Below are 16,784 nucleotides of genomic sequence, written 5' to 3'. Positions count from 1 at the left end.
ATGTTTGTGAAGTTTAGCCCTTAAAAAAGTTATCGTATTTGTTAAAGTAATTTAAGGGGAAATAATCAACATCCAATAAGTTACAAGAATGTTTCCATTCTTCTAGGTTTTCAAAATGTCTAGTATACATCATATTTGTAAAACATGTATTGATTCTGAATTAAAATCCAGTGCTTAGTTCCATTTGTATCTCACACATTGTGACAAGGATTATTGGTTTACTTACATAGAGACAACGGAGGAAAGCTTTCACATGAAATTTCTCCTTTGATTTAAATTGCTATTGTCAACCTTTGTTATCCAGGAAGACATTTAAACATAGTAGTGTGTGGGAATGAATGAGTTGTTTGTTACAGCCTGCACAAACCTCACTTAAGGACTATGGCAGACTTCAGAAGGACGGTGAGCTGAGGGTGCGGGCCCATACAGAAAACAAAACAAAAACTAGGTGGGTGATGGTTGGATGTGCGTACATGCCATATCTTTCTTGTGCAAAATAGTGAGATCAGTGAACATTTTTAGTGAGTTTTGATCAAAGATGGTGAAATCGTTTCTCTTAATTAGTGAGAAATTTGTGAGACATTTAAAACATAGCGTTATCTCAATGATGTTGAGTGTTTCTGCAGCCTACACATACCTTGTTGAAAGCATTTTGGAGATAAATGGTTATTTTAAGGAATTTTAGGGAGATGTAAAGATTGGGTTAAGAGAAAGGTTTGTAGTAGGTTGGATGGGTGGGAGGTGGGGGGGGTCTTATGTTAGTGTTGTACGCTCATAGTTCCAGTGAGCTTATGTCATTGTGCGTCATCTGTTGTCCATCCATCTGTCATCATTTTTTACCTTTTAAAACCCTAATAGTCAAGAACAACTAAATATTTTGAATTATTTAGTTATAGGAAATCAATCTGCTTACTACAATACAATTTCAAGGAATTTACAAATTTTGTTTTAAATGCAGCTTTTCTGATTGATGTATAATTTTCGGATTTTCATGTTTAAATAAATAAATGTATTAATACAATTTTGTATTTTGTTTAAAATTGCAGATATATTTTCCTTTTTGATAAAGTCATGCTCATGTGCAAATCAAAGGTAAGTCATAACATAATGAATGCTGTTTTTCCTACTTTTCCTATTGTTTTGACAAATTGTGGTTTTCTTCAGTTAGTGGTTTGATCCTTCTTTGTTCGATTCCTAACTTTTGTTTTTGGTGGGTGTTCAGTATTAACTATAGTTCAAAGTTTCATAACAATTTCATAATGTTTCATCATTCAATACATTAATGTATTACTTGCACCTGTTTATTCTACTTATACATTTGAATGATTTCTATCAATATTGGTACTTAACTTTAAATGAATAATATTTCGTGTTAATAGTGATCAAACTGCTAGATGTTTAGTTAGATTCTGTTGAATGAAACATGCCTTCCTCTGCAGTAGTCATGGCTGGAACAGACAGATATATGCTTCAAGTAGATAGATGGAGGGCACAGGGGGTTTAGAGGTTAAAGATCATAGTTTGCAAACTCTTTCATGTAAATAGGTCACAGCTTGTTAATTTGAGGTAACAGTGATTAAGACGAAATAATTATTGTAACATCATACCTGCCTGCATAAAATATTTAGACATCTCTTCCCTGAATGGTATTATAAATTATTGGTAATTTAAAATTGAGATGGAATATCAGAAAAAAGGAAGCTAATATGTGGTAAGTTAAGATATAGGGAAACTATACAATGCNGGGAAAACACACAAAGTCATGTACATAGCGGCTCACTGGCTGTTGGGAAACTATACAATGCCTCAGTGGCTATGGGAAAACACACAAAGTCATGTACATAGCGGCTCACTGGCTGTTGGGAAACTATACAATGCCTCAGTGGCTATGGGAAAACACACAAAGTCATGTACATAGCGGCTCACTGGCTGTTGGGAAACTATACAATGCCTCAGTGGCTATGGGAAAACACACAAAGTCATGTACATAGCGGCTCACTGGCTGTTGGGAAACTATACAATGCTTCAGTGGCTATGGGGAAACACACAAAGTCATGTACATAGCGGCTCACTGGCTGTTGGGAAATACAGGTCTGTACTGTGTTTTATTGGGTATTGGGAAACCTCAAGTCATTACAAACACGACTAATTTGAAAGTTGTTTAAACCAAAAAATCAATACCGGTATTTTATTTTCTTCTCTGTGTGAAATAGTTTAATATTTTTTGACAATAATCGTACATGTGCAACAGATTTGTTTGGTTTTCCATACAACTATAACTAGCACACCACACCTGACAGCCAATGTTGGTTTATCTGTCTAACGGTATTATGTTACATGCGTAATGGTTACTTTACAATAGGAATGGTAATGATGTAGCAAATCCATTGAGAATGAAATCAGCACAACTCTTTACAAGTAAGCAGTGTACAGTGTAACCTGTCTAAACCGTACTGGGACAGAAACATTTGGCTAGTTAGTTATACAGGGCCTGGTTTATACAGAGTCAGTGAGGTTTGGTGTCAACACTGGGATATATATACCTATATGTAAATAATCATACTTTGAAATGTAGTGCTGATCATGATATGACAAAGATAGTAATAATACAGAAAGTAGTCATTATCCGTGTTTAACTATTTACAATCATTCAATTCATCGTTTAATTATTAGCTCATTTAGTTCAAATGAATGACCTTGACCCACTTTCAAGGTCACAGGGGTCAAATGTTTTAAAATCTTCAAACAACTTCTTCTCAATAACCGAAAGGCCCAGGGTACTGATATTGGGGCTGTAGCATGCTGGGATGAAGGGCTACCAAGTTTGTTCAAAAGAATGACCTTGACCCACTTTCAAGGTCGCAGGGGTCAAATGTTTTAAAATCTTCAAATGACTTCTTCTGAATAACCGAAAGGCCAAGGGTACTGATATTGGGCCTGTAGCATGCTGGGATGAAGAGCTACCAAGTGTGTTCAAATGAATGACCTTGACAAACTTTTATGTAAAAAATATAATCAACAATGGTCTTCTGAGTATAAAAATTAAAGGTAGCTAGACTAGGATTTGAGCCCTGGACCTGAAATTGTTATACTGCATGTGGCTGGGGATGCTACTGTGTATACGAAAAAGCATTGTTGGAGTTCTCAAGTGTTTTGCATGTAGTGGGACAGAGATCCTTGAGAGAAGAAATTTCAAGATGAAATACTAAAGTGGATTTAGACAGGGATCCAGATTAGACAGTGGCTTGTTCAGACAGGGATCCAGATTAGACAGGGGCTAGTTTAGACAGGGGCGAGTTTAGACAGGGACCATTTTAGGAAGGGGCTAGTTTAGACAGACCATTTTAGGCAGGGGCTAGTTTAGACAGGGACCATTTTAGGCAGGGGCTAGTTTAGATGGACCATTTTAGGCAGGGGCTAGTTTAGACAGGGACCATTTTAGGCAGGGGCTAGTTTAGACAGGGACCAGTTTAGACAGGGACCAGTTTAGGCAGGGACTAGTTTAGACAGGTACCAGTTTAGGCAGGGGCTAGTTTAGACAGGGACCAGTTTAGACAGGTTATGTTGTATAAGCAAATGCAGGTCTATTGTGAAGAGATTTTCTTTATATGTTGATCCTATACAATATACTTGGATATGAAATTTAAAATTACAAAGTGCCTATTTCGGTTGATAAAAGTAGTATGTTAGGGTATTACTTGGTTAATACATGATATATGGTATGCTCATTGTATATTTTGTGATTTAATGTGTGTTATGAAGCCCGTAGCTCACTTGTTTTCTTTTTACCTTTTTTTGTGCTTACCACTTAATCAGATGGTGGATAAATTTTTGTGGGTAAGGCTACATTAATGACTGCTGATCGCCACATCCTGCGATGTGTAACCATGGATATTGTGATCTGTATAATGCATATATGTCTCTCTGACTGTCTGGGCGAATGTTGTGCATCATGTGATAACTTACTGACTCCATTGTATAGTTAGACCAAGACAAGCTACTCTCCCACACTGCCACAAAAATTTATCTTCAACTCTGATACACATTTCAGTGTTTTGAAGTTTGTAGTTTGTATTTGAGACTTGTGTTGTGTAATGTCATGAATGACTTCATGTAAATCTTTGTGTAAACCTTACAGTCTTTCCTCCGTATCTTTCTATGCAAACACTTTCTACCTCATCTCTAACATATAACGTTGTTCAACCAATCAAAATTTGACTTTGCTCACAATCGAAGATTGACATTGATTGAGCTGTTATTCTCTGAAGATTTTCATTGGTTGAGGTGTAATTCTCTGAAGATTTTCATTGGTTGAGCCAGAGTTATAAGTGTTGTGGTAATGCCATTCCTGATAAATAAGGGCATCCATGATTTTTCATAATCAAGTTTCTAATTTCTCGTTAGTGATACATATATAAATATATGATTTGTTTTTATGAAGTGTTGTCCGTCTGTTTTAAATGTTGAAATATTTACAGAATATGTATTAGTTTCAAAATCTATGTTATTCTATGATAATTATCAACATTAACAGTGTGTGATTCTGTGTGTAACAGTCAGTTAAAAAGTTTCACAGTGATATAAAAAACAGTTATACCAAATGAAAAGATTTTCCAAAGAATTTTGTCTGAAAAGTAAGTTTTAGATATGTCCCGCTGAAAAGCAATACATGTACTAAAAATGAAAACACATCATTTGCATACAGGTATCAATATACAGTTGTTTCATGCCTTATCAGTTATTAGTCAAATTATTTCCCTGAGGTGTTGGGATCAACTTGATGAACTGTTTTCTGTCACAGGTTGATTCTGTCAACTGCTGAACCTTTTTAATGTTATAATTTTATCAGACTAAATTTCATTGGCTGCTGTGTATTGCAGTCAGTCAATCAAATTTGCAAGGCATAAGTCAAAACAATTGACCAGGAAACAGTTTTGACTATTTCACTTGTGTTTATTTCTGAGAAACAGTTAAAATAGTTCATAAATGTATTGAAATAGGGAGTATTAAACTCTGTTATAAGCCAAAAAAAATCTTGTTTTATCCAGTCTAGACTATAGTTGAACTTTACATAAGGCAATACACCATTTCACAGATACCGCTCAGATTTTCTTGTTCAGAAAGTAATAAGGATAACAGATTTGAGGAGTATGGCAAGTGTGGGCGAGTAACTTATGTAATCCTTCCTACATCAGAGATAGGGAAAGAATAGCTAATGGAATACTTCCTGTGTAAGAGATTAAGATCAGCTTTGTAATGTTTTCCTTCCTGTGTTAGAGATTGGGAATGTAAGATCTTCCGGTAATGGAATCCTTCCTGTGTTAGAGATTGGGAATGTAAGATCTACCGGTAATGGAATCCTTCCTGTGTTTGAGATTGGGAAAGTATTAGCTTCTGGTAATGGAATCCTTCCTGTGTTAGAGATTGGGAAAGAAGTAGCTACCGGTAATGAAATCCTTAGGCATTTGTAAAACTTTCTAGAGATTCGGAAAATAGTACCTACCGGTAGTGGAATCTTTCATGTATAAGAGATTCAGAAAGTAGTAGCTGCCAGTAATGGAATCCTGTGTTAGAGATTGGGATCGTAGCTGTTGTAACTCTTTCAGTGTAAGAGATTGACAGAGTGGTGTTGGAGAGAAGCTTATGCCATCCTTTCTGTGTCAACACTATAAGGAACATTTACATTGGGAAAATTATTATAATTATCTATTTGTATGTATGGTGTTGTGATCACCACACAGAGGAACCCATCATAGAGTCTTTGGTTATAAACAAATATTTATTTTACAACAAAAACAATGTTTCTAACTTAAATCTATCACTCTTATTGGCCCGGATGGAAGTGCACAGGTGGTCTTAATATGGAAAACCGACAAAGTAGAGCAGGTGATCAGTCCCTTTCACATCCTATCAGGGAATCTAACCCTGGCCATTCAAGTGATAGGCACTATCCACTGGGCCACCCAGCTACCCGTGACTTTGTTCAGATGGAACTTTATTTGCCCCACCTCAACGTTGAATATGAAAGTCACGAATATCTGAACTGGAACAAGCTGTTGTGACTTAATTCAGTGACCTCTCGTTCATTAACTACATTTTTCTAAATCCTGATGAGGAAGTGCAATAAAAAACATTGGAGTTTAAAATGTTCAGGATCCAGTTTTCTGACATTGTGAAATGTAACATTATGTCAGTAAGATAACTTTGAATAAAATCTAATCGCAAAACACAGTCAGCAGTTGACATCGCCTCATGAAATAATAATCAAACAAGCTTGCTATGAAGCTTTCGCTGACTGCTTTAATTTAGCCATACCAGTCTTACTTTTTGCTTCTCTTTCCAAACATTTTATGAAAATCCCGCTTATGAGATGAGAGAAAATAGTTGATCATTATATAGGTATAACCTGCTCACTAGGTCACTAAGTTATACCTATTGTGGAAACCGACATTTGACTCACTGTTGGCATGCAACAATCAACAGTCTATGTCACTCAATACTCTTGGGAGTTACTCATGTTTAAGTGAGAATAAAAATGCATTATGAATGATAATTACATTTTTGACAATCTAGATGTGAAGTTACCCATCAAATTTCCATATTAAAGCTATGCTAATTTTTGTTATTGTATACAGAATAATAAAGACATTGATGTAATGCTATAACACTTCTATCATCGACTTCGAAGGTCATTAATTCTATCAATGGTCAGGTGGCCAAGACTTACAATGATAAGGAGTTTGAAGTATACCTGTTTGTTTTATATGATGGGTTCCTTTGTGTGTAGCTTTTTGTGTTGTAAACCTGTTTTTTAAACCTTTATTACCTGGGACTCTGGTGTTCCCCTCAAATCTAGGTGGATTTTTTTTGTCTCGGACTGTGTTAACGATTGATGTACCTACAATTCTGAGATATGGACTTTTATATGCAGAATTTGTGGATGTATTACATCAGCTAGGTAGGATGACTCATTATATGTATATGTAAAAATTAACAGGCCAGGCCTATCTGCTTGGTGTATAGTACTATCTCAGAACACCTGTATGGGTGTGATTTGTCGGATAATTTTAGTTGAACTTGCTGCCATCTATTGGCTTGCATTCTTATCTAAATGGTTAATAAATTTCCTTTAAAAATTCTTTAATTCATCTTAAGACTTTATGCAATGCATTTGTTTAGTATTGAGCATTCATTCTGAATAATGCTGTGCCAACATCTAACATTCTTGCCATACCTTTATCTTGCCTTGTTATGTTTCGAGCTACTTACTTTCTTCATTATAGTTTGGAGACATCCCTTAATTTGCCTCCTTATGTTTAGAGATCCTTATGTTTAGAGATATATATATTTGCCTCCTAACTGTCTGAGACATCATTTTGCCTCTTTATGGTTTGGAAACATTTGTTCTGCCTCCCTGTGGTTTGGAAACATTTGTTCTGCCTCCCTGTGGTTTGGAAACATTTGTTCTGTCTCCCTGTGGTTTGGAGACATTTGTTCTGCCTCCCTGTGGTTTGGAGACATTTGTTCTGCCTCCCTGTGGTTTGGAGACATTTGTTCTGCCTCCCTGTGGTTTGGAAACATTTGTTCTGCCTCCCTGTGGTTTGGAAACATTTGTTCTGCCTCCCTGTGGTTTGGAGACATTTGTTCTGCCTCCCTGTGGTTTGGAGACATTTGTTCTGCCTCCCTGTGGTTTGGAGACATTTGTTCTGCCTCCCTGTGGTTTGGAGACATTTGTTCTGCCTCCCTGTGGTTTGGAGACATTTGTTCTGCCTCCCTGTGGTTTGGAGACATTTGTTCTGCCTCCCTGTGGTTTGGAGACATTTGTTCTGCCTCCCTGTTGTTTGGAGATATCCCCTTGCCACCTTATGATTTAAGAGACATCTGTTTTTTGCTTTCTAGTGGTTTAGAGACATGATTTTGAGATCTTCCCTTTCCTCTATATGGTTGAAACATAAATTTGCCTCCTTATAGTTATGGAGACATCCCCATGCATTCTCATGGTTTGGAGACGACATCCGCTTGTTTTGTTATGGTTTGGAGACATCCCCTTGCTTTCTTATGGTTTGGAGACGACATTCCCTTGCTTTCTTATGGTTTGGAGACGACATCCCTTTGCTTTCTTATGGTTTGGAGACGACATCCCCTTGTTTTCTTATGGTTTGAAGACATCCCCTTGCTTTCTTATGGTTTGGAGACGACATCCCCTTGCTTTCTTATGGTTTGGAGACGACATCCCGTTGCTTTCTTATGGTTTGGAGACGACATCCCTTTGCTTTTTTATGGTTTTGAGACGACATTCCCTTGCTTTCTTATGGTTTGAAGACATCCCCTTGCTTTCTTATGGTTTGAAGACATCCCCTTGCTTTCTTATGGGTTGGGGACGACATCCCCTTGCTTTCTTATGGTTTGGAGATGACATCCCGTTGCTTTCTTATGGTTTGGAGACGACATCCCTTTGCTTTCTTATGGTTTGGAGACGACATCCCCTTGCTTTCTTATGGTTTGAAGAGATCCCCTTGCTTTCTTATGGTTTGGAGACGACATTCCCTTGCTTTCTTATGGTTTGGCGACGACATCCCTTTGCTTTCTTATGGTTTGGAGACGACATCCCCTAGCTTTCTTATGGTTTGGAGATGACATCCCGTTGCTTTCTTATGGTTTGGAGACGACATCCCTTTGCTTTCTTATGGTTTGGAGACGACATCCCTTTGCTTTTTTATGGTTTGGAGACGACATTCCCTTGCTTTCTTATGGTTTGGAGGCGACATCCCTTTGCTTTTTTTATGGTTTGGAGACGACATTCCCTTGCTTTCTTATAGTTTGGCAACGACATCCCTTTGCTTTCTTATGGTTTGGAGACGACATCCCTTTGCTTTTTTTATGGTTTGGAGACGACATTCCCTTGCTTTCTTATAGTTTGGCAACGACATCCCGTTGCTTTCTTATGGTTTGGAGACGACATCCCTTTGCTTTTTTATGGTTTGGAGACGACATTCCCTTGCTTTCTTATGGTTTGAAGACATCCCCTTGCTTTCTTATGGTTTGGAGAGTTTTAAGACATCCCCTTGCTTTCTTATGGTTTGGAGAGTTTTAAGACATCCCCTTGCTTTCTTATGGTTTGGAGACGACATCCCTTTGCTTTCTTATGGTTTGGAGACGACATCCCTTTGCTTTCTTATGGTTTGGAGACGACATCCCCTAGCTTTCTTATGGTTTGGAGATGACATCCCGTTGCTTTCTTATGGTTTGGAGACGACATCCCTTTGCTTTCTTATGGTTTGGAGACGACATCCCCTTGCTTTCTTATGGTTTGGAGACAACATCCCCTTGCTTTCTTATGGTTTGGAGACGACATTCCCTTGCTTTCTTATAGTTTGGCAACGACATCCCGTTGCTTTCTTATGGTTTGGAGACGACATCCCTTTGCTTTTTTTATGGTTTGGAGACGACATTCCCTTGCTTTCTTATGGTTTGGAGGCGACATCCCTTTGCTTTTTTTATGGTTTGGAGACGACATTCCCTTGCTTTCTTATGGTTTGAAGACATCCCCTTGCTTTCTTATGGTTTGGAGAGGACATTCCCTTGCTTTCTTATGGTTTGGAGACGACATTCCCTTGCTTTCTTATGGTTTGAAGACATCCCCTTGCTTTCTTATGGGTTGGGGACGACATCCCCTTGCTTTCTTATGGTTTGGAGAGGACATTCCCTTGCTTTCTTATGGTTTGGAGACGACATCCCCTTGCTTTCTTATGGTTTGAAGAGATCCCCTTGCTTTCTTATGGTTTGGAGACGACATCCCCTAGCTTTCTTATGGTTTGGAGATGACATCCCGTTGCTTTCTTATGGTTTGGAGACGACATCCCTTTGCTTTCTTATGGTTTGGAGACGACATCCCCTTGCTTTCTTATGGTTTGGAGACATCCCCTTGCTTTCTTTTGGTTTGGAGACATCCCCTTGCTTTCTTATGGTTTGGCGACGACATCCCTTTGCTTTCTTATGGTTTGGAGACGACATCCCCTTGCTTTCTTATGGTTTGGAGACATCCCCTTGCTTTCTCATTGTTCAGAGATATCCTGTTGCTTTCTTATGGCTTCAGAAACACATAATTGCCTCATTATGGTTTGCACACATCTTTTTAGCCGCCTTATAGTTTAGAGACCTCCACTTGCCCTCCTCAGGTTTGAAGACATTCTCTTACTTACGGTTTTAGAGACACTGCTTTAAATCCTGATGGTTTTGGAGACATCTCTGCCTTCTTATGCTATAATCCCAGAGGTTTCTTTTAAATTTGTTTTGATTATCATCTTTATATAAGTTAAGAAACTTCAAAAAATCTTTTACATGACCAAAGTTGTTGCTAATATACTATATAACATGTCTATAATCATTACACAAGTCTTTCACATACTTGTAAGTGGCAGAAGCTAGTCTCTGGCACAAAGTTAATGTTGATTGTTTTATAATCAACTATCATTTCACTTGTCAATTAAACTATGCATCATGCTAATGACATATCTACTTTCACTTTTTACTTTCACTTTGACCTACAACTGCTACAGATAGACTTGTATGAAGCATTTTGATTTATGGTGTGTTGCGTTGACTTTGTAATGTGCATTTTTGATTTGAAATACATAAATATAATCAGAGAAATGGTCAGTAATTGGTCAGTGATTGGTCAATAATATATGTATAATCATAAGTTACATGGAGATTATTTAACATACTTGTAATCTAGTGTATAATTTTATGTACTGGAACCTGTCTTCTCTGACAAATTTTATCACCAAATCAAAAAAGTGTATACATGTATTAATTACTTAACAATTTTCAATAAGATTCATCAGTTTGGAAATATGCGATATCAAAGTTTTTACACAAATGATCTGTATTATGATGCCATAATTTTACATAAAATTTTGAATTAATTTTTATTGATTTGTATTTAAATTGATTATTTGCATATACTTTTCATATATTTGAATTGTTTTGAACAAAATTGATCAGTCAACTGTAAGAAACATCAAGGCCGGTATTCATGAAAGTGTTCTCATATGCTCAAACTCAAGTTTTGTGCTCAAGCCTAATATTTTAATCCAGTGATAAATTAATACAAAAACAACATTTTGTCAATGAACTTGAAAAGTTTTGAAGAGACTTTGACCAAATTTTGTTTTCGTGTTTAAACTTGACTTTTTGACCGTGTGACATGATTTTAATCCAGTTACAAGGAAGTAGGTTTGAGCACAGAATCCATGCTTGAGTACGAAAAACGGTTTCGTGACTACGGGCCCAGGTCAGTATAAGACAGGAGACATGTGGCTGGTATAACATAGTTATCAGTAATATATGACATCTGGTGGCCATTACATATCACATACTGACACAGGATCATGCAATTTGAAACAATTTTGGGATGAAAATTAAATTCATATATGGATAATGCAATATTTCTGTCTCAAATAAGAAGTTCGGTCATTTAAATGTGATGCTTTATTTAAGGTGTGGCCAAACAACATTATTATCATAAAGCCAGCTAGTTACCTGGTAAAATCTAAAAAAGAAATTGTGCTTAAATTCTCATTTCTTTACATTATTGTAAAAATCGATTCATATATACATAGTCTTATACAAGTTTTAAGAAAATTCACAGTTTAAATATTTGAACATATATTTAAGAAATGAAAATCAGATGCCTTGACAATCAATGTTATCACTTTGTGAGGGTACAGACATAGTGGGTCTGAGTTCGAACAGTGTTATTTAATACAAAAATCTGATAATGATATGAATGAAGTATTTCATTTTCAGGAACGAATTTGTTCTATTTCCATATATGATCATGTGAAATGTTAGATTTGTTGAGCCTATGATAATTGATAGCCTTGTATAGAAATAAGACTGTGGTAATGTTACCAGTATCGCTGTGATTCCTTTGTAGGGGGAGACCTATAATTACAAAGAAGCCATAATTCTGGCCACCTTTAAAGTAGATGACAGCCAGTTACCAAAAGAGACGCCGGTGAAGCGAGGGGATAAGGTACAACACATCTTTGGGAACAGATTTTCCAAACATGAATTAGACTTGTTAGTCTAGTCATCCTGGTTTCATATTCCATATTCATTTTAAGTTTTGCGTTTCACTGAAGGTATAAGTGCTAGACCAAACAGACTTGGACCATGCATGCATCATCTCAGGTAGTACATCTCAACCCATGCATCAAATGCTTGATGCGGTCTACCTTTCATTGTCCATTGACTTTGTCAGCATCACCATCAATATTAAGTTTTTGCGTTTAAATTAGTTTCTCTAAGTGCTAGACCAATCAAACTTGACATGTGCATTGATGGTCAAAGCAGGGCACGGGCGAGACATATCAATCCGAATGGCTTGTTCTTTATTAAATGATTCAATAAACTGGCCACCTAGGAGGTCAAGTGATGGCAAGGCAAGTCCATAGATAAAATTGATGAAAAAGAAATCCAGCATTATATCATTTTCAATCTAGTGATTTAAACCTGGAACTAAAATTTTAAAAAAAAGCTTTTGAAATGATCAAACTGACTGGAAAACAGTTCTGTCAAATTTTAATATTCATTATAGATATTTCCGAACAAGTTGAAAATACTGATAAAAGTGTACTTTTAATTTGCAGTGGAATACATTTTCTTTGGTGCAGAAAGATAACAGAACAGTATATACATTTGGTGCCAAAACAGAAGATATGCGGTCAAGATGGATAGAGGCCATCAAATTAGCATTGTAAGTCGATATACCTATTCAGGTGCTAACACATTCACAAAGTCTGTGACAATACCAACATGTTATAAACATTTGAATATATACTTAATATTATATATAAAATCAATTAAAGCACTGGTTCTGCTATATATTTACTGCTTTTGTTTTGCAGAGAAAACACACAGCCACCAGATCATCCAAACTTTGTGATGCATACGTTTGAAAAGCCAACAGAATGTTATGTGTGTGCAAAGCTTTTACGGTATGAAAATAGTCGTTTAGTTTTTGGCAAATATTTTCTGGGATGAGGAATTTAAGCTCACCTGGCACTAAGTGGTGTGTTGTCTGTCGTCCTTCAATGTTTTCTTTGAACAACTTCTTAGAACCATGATTTTTGACCAGTAGGTACCTTGGACTAAGTTTCCCCAAATAGATTACCTTGACCTACTTTCAAGATCACAGGGGTCAAATATTTAAAAATCTTTAAACAACTCCTTTTGCATTACCAGGAGGCCCTGGGTGATGATATTTGACCGGTAGTATGTTGGAACATTCTAAAACCTAGGAGACTCAATATATGGAAATTACTTCTATTGAAAACATTTTCCCTTGATTGCTCAAATATCAAAGTGAGCAATATAGGCCCTTTGGGCCTCTTGTTTAGACTGTGTCAGGTTAGGAAAGCCCAGTGTCCGATCAATTAGAACAAACTATAATGTATTGTTTAACATATGCATGTGTAGATTTCTTAGTACAACAGGAACATTAATATTTACAGGTAATTTAGGTTTATTATGGGGATCTTGTTTATCAGGAATTAAAGTTATGTCATCATGTTCATTGGTTGTTATTGTCTGTGTACCATCAATATGAATTAATAATTGCTACCTAATATACTTATTTATCAACAAACACCCACACCCAAAAAGTTTTATGTTGCAGAGGGGGCAAACTTATTTTACAGAATGGAAATAATAATGATGCTGTTTTTGTTTCAGTGGTGTGTTTTTCCAGGGTTATTGGAACGCAGGTAAGATTCTTTTATGTCTTCATCTCTACAGCATTGTGGCGAATGTTGGAGACGGATTATTCCTGATCAAAAGGCAGATAACCTATAGTTAAAGACTATCCTAATCAAAGGGCAGATAATCTTTAGTTAAAGACTTTCCTGATCAAAGGGCAGATAACCTATAGTTAAAGGCCATCAGGGCAGATAATCTATAGTTAAAGACTTTCCTGATCAAAGGGCAGATAATCTATAGTTGAAGACTATCCTAATCAAAGGGCAGATAATCTATAGTTAAAGCCTATCCTAATCAAAAGGCAGATAACCTATAGTTAAAGACTATCATGATCAAAGGGCAGATAATCTATAGTTAAAGACTATCCTGATCAAAGGGCAGATTATTCCTGATCAAAAGGCAGATAACCTATAGTTAAATACTATCCTAATCAAAGGGCAGATAATCTATAGTTAAATACTTTCCTGATCAAAGGGCAGATAATCTATAGTTGAAGACTATCCTAATCAAAGGGCAGATAATCTATAGTTAAAGCCTATCCTAATCAAAAGGCAGATAACCTATAGTTAAAGACTATCCTGGTCAAAGGGCAGATAACCTATAGTTAAAGACTATCCTAATCAAAAGGCAGATAACCTATAGTTAAAGACTATCATGATCAAAGGGCAGATAATCTATAGTTAAAGACTATCTTGATCAAAGGGCAGATAGCCTATAGTTAAAGACTTTCCTGATCAAAGGGCAGATAACCTATAGTTAAAGACTATCCTAATCAAAAGGCAGATAGCCTATAGTTAAAGACTATCCTGATCAAAAGGCAGATAACCTATAGTTAAATACTATCCTAATCAAAGGGCAGATAATCTATAGTTCAAAAAGACTTTCCTGATCAAAAGGCAGATAATCTATAGTTAAGACTATCCTGATCAAAGGGCAGATAATCTATAGTTAAAGACTAACCTGATCAAAGGGCAGATAATCTATAGTTAAAGACTAACCTGATCAAAGGGCAGATAATCTATAGTTAAAGACTAACCTGATCAAAGGGCAGATAATCTATAGTTAAAGACTAACCTGATCAAAGGGCAGATAATCTATAGTTAAAGACTATCCTGATCAAAGGGCAGTTAACCTATAGTTAAAGACTATCCTAATCAAAAGACAGATAACCTATAGTTAAAGACTATCCTGATCAAAGATAACTTGCTGTTAATACTACCTTGTTTACTTGCTTTCTCAGATTTGGAGATTAAGTTGAATATCACAATAATGCTTTATAAGCTTGTTACACTTGCCGATCAGATGTCCTAAGAAAGGTATGGAAAAAGTCACATCACATCTGATAAAAATTAGAGCACGATGATAAGACAGAAATAATGTACCAGAAAACTTATCATTACCTATAGTTAAAGACTATCCTGGTCAAAGGGCAGATAACCTATAGTTAAAGACTATCCTGATCAAAGGGCAGTTAACCTATAGTTAAAGACTATCCTAATCAAAAGGCAGATAGCCTATAGTTAAAGACTATCCTGATCAAAAGGCAGATAACCTATAGTTAAAGAATATCCTAATCAAAGGGCAGATAATCTATAGTTAAAGCCTATCCTAATCAAAAGGCAGATAACCTATAGTTAAAGACTATCCTAATCAAAGGGCAGATAATCTTTAGTTAAAGACTTTCCTGATCAAAGGGCAGATAATCTATAGTTGAAGACTATCCTAATCAAAGGGCAGATAATCTATAGTTCAAAAAGACTTTCCTGATCAAAAGGCAGATAATCTATAGTTAAGACTATTCTGATCAAAGGGCAGATAATCTATAGTTAAAGACTATCCTAATCAAAAGGCAGATAACCTATAGTTAAAGACTATCCTGATCAAAGGGCAGATAACCTATAGTTAAAGACTATCCTGATCAAAGATAACTTGCTGTTAATACTACCTTGTTTACTTGCTTTCTCAGATTTGGAGATTAAGTTGAATATCACAATAATGCTTTATAAGTTTGTTACACTTGCCGATCAGTTGTCCTAAGAAAGGTATGGAAAAAGTCACATCACATCTGATAAAAATTAGAGCACGATGATAAGACAGAAATAATGTACCAGATAACTTATCATTGGGGCCAACTTTAGTAAGTGGCTACAAATTGAGGAAGTCAGTTTTAATGTTTCTTGATTTTATTTCTAGGCAACTTGTTGGTTATAAAAATATGATGTTAGAATTGTGATATTAACTTGAAACCATTAAGTAGGATGACTTAAGGTATTTTGATAATCCTGGTCAAAAAGTGGGCATTTCTAAATAATTATTTGTACTGGTTTCTAGTGTATATAGAACTTTAACTTTCAACATTTGACTTACAGAAAAGAAGCAAGGTGTTCACAAAGAATGTATAGGAAAGGAGAGAGAAAGAGGTAAGTCTGTGTTCATGGTGATAGCGTGTTACTAGGCCTTTAAGTCTGTGTTCCTGGTGATAGTGTGTTACTAGGCCTTTAAGTCTGTGTTCCTGGTGATAGTGTGTTACTAGGCCTTTAAGTCTGTGTTCATGGGGATAGGGTGTTACTAGTCCTTTAAGTCTGTGTTCCTGGTGATAGTGTGTTACTAGGCCTTTAAGTCTGTGTTCATGGGGATAACGTGTTACTAGTCCTTTAAGTCTGTGTTCATTGTGATAGCGTGTTACTAGTCCTTTAAGTCTGTGTTCCTGGTGATAGTGTGTTACTAGGCCTTTAAGTCTGTGTTCATGGTGATAGTGTGTTACTAGTCCTTTAAGTCAGTGTTCATGGTTTGTTACTAGTCCTTTAAGTCTGTGTTTATGGTGATTGTGTGTTACTAGGCCTTTAAGTCTGTGTTCATGGTGATAGTGTGTTACTAGTCCTTTAAGTCAGTGTTCATGGTGATAGTGTGTTACTAGGCCTTTAAGTCTGTGTTCATGGTGATAGCGTGTTACTAGTCCTTTAAGTCTGTGTTCATGGTGATAGTGTGTTACTAGTCCTTTAAGTCAGTGTTCATGGTGG

At 36.3% G+C, this 16,784-nt stretch overlaps 1 protein-coding gene across 9 annotated transcripts in view; it reads left to right on the top strand.

Moving 5' to 3' along the window:
• LOC110466438 (protein vav-like) overlaps positions 1 to 16,784 on the top strand; it is a 62,993-nt gene that overhangs the window by 22,121 nt on the left and 24,088 nt on the right. For 8 of the 9 annotated variants that reach the window (XM_021522953.1, XM_021522986.1, XM_021522945.1 and 5 more), the window contains 8 exons: positions 357 to 448; positions 1,047 to 1,092; positions 3,817 to 3,837; positions 11,942 to 12,040; positions 12,657 to 12,763; positions 12,915 to 13,004; positions 13,741 to 13,772; positions 16,134 to 16,184. In XM_021522953.1, the coding sequence (XP_021378628.1) occupies positions 357 to 448; positions 1,047 to 1,092; positions 3,817 to 3,837; positions 11,942 to 12,040; positions 12,657 to 12,763; positions 12,915 to 13,004; positions 13,741 to 13,772; positions 16,134 to 16,184 (538 nt within the window). The remainder of the gene's footprint in view (positions 1 to 356; positions 449 to 1,046; positions 1,093 to 3,816; positions 3,838 to 11,941; positions 12,041 to 12,656; positions 12,764 to 12,914; positions 13,005 to 13,740; positions 13,773 to 16,133; positions 16,185 to 16,784) is intronic. The other variant, XM_021522961.1, reaches the window with a different exon arrangement.

Source organism: Mizuhopecten yessoensis, unplaced genomic scaffold (assembly GCF_002113885.1).
Source record: "Mizuhopecten yessoensis strain PY_sf001 unplaced genomic scaffold, ASM211388v2 scaffold1673, whole genome shotgun sequence".
Taxonomy (NCBI): Eukaryota; Metazoa; Mollusca; class Bivalvia; order Pectinida; family Pectinidae; genus Mizuhopecten; species Mizuhopecten yessoensis.
This window is presented reverse-complemented; position numbering and strand designations above follow the sequence as displayed.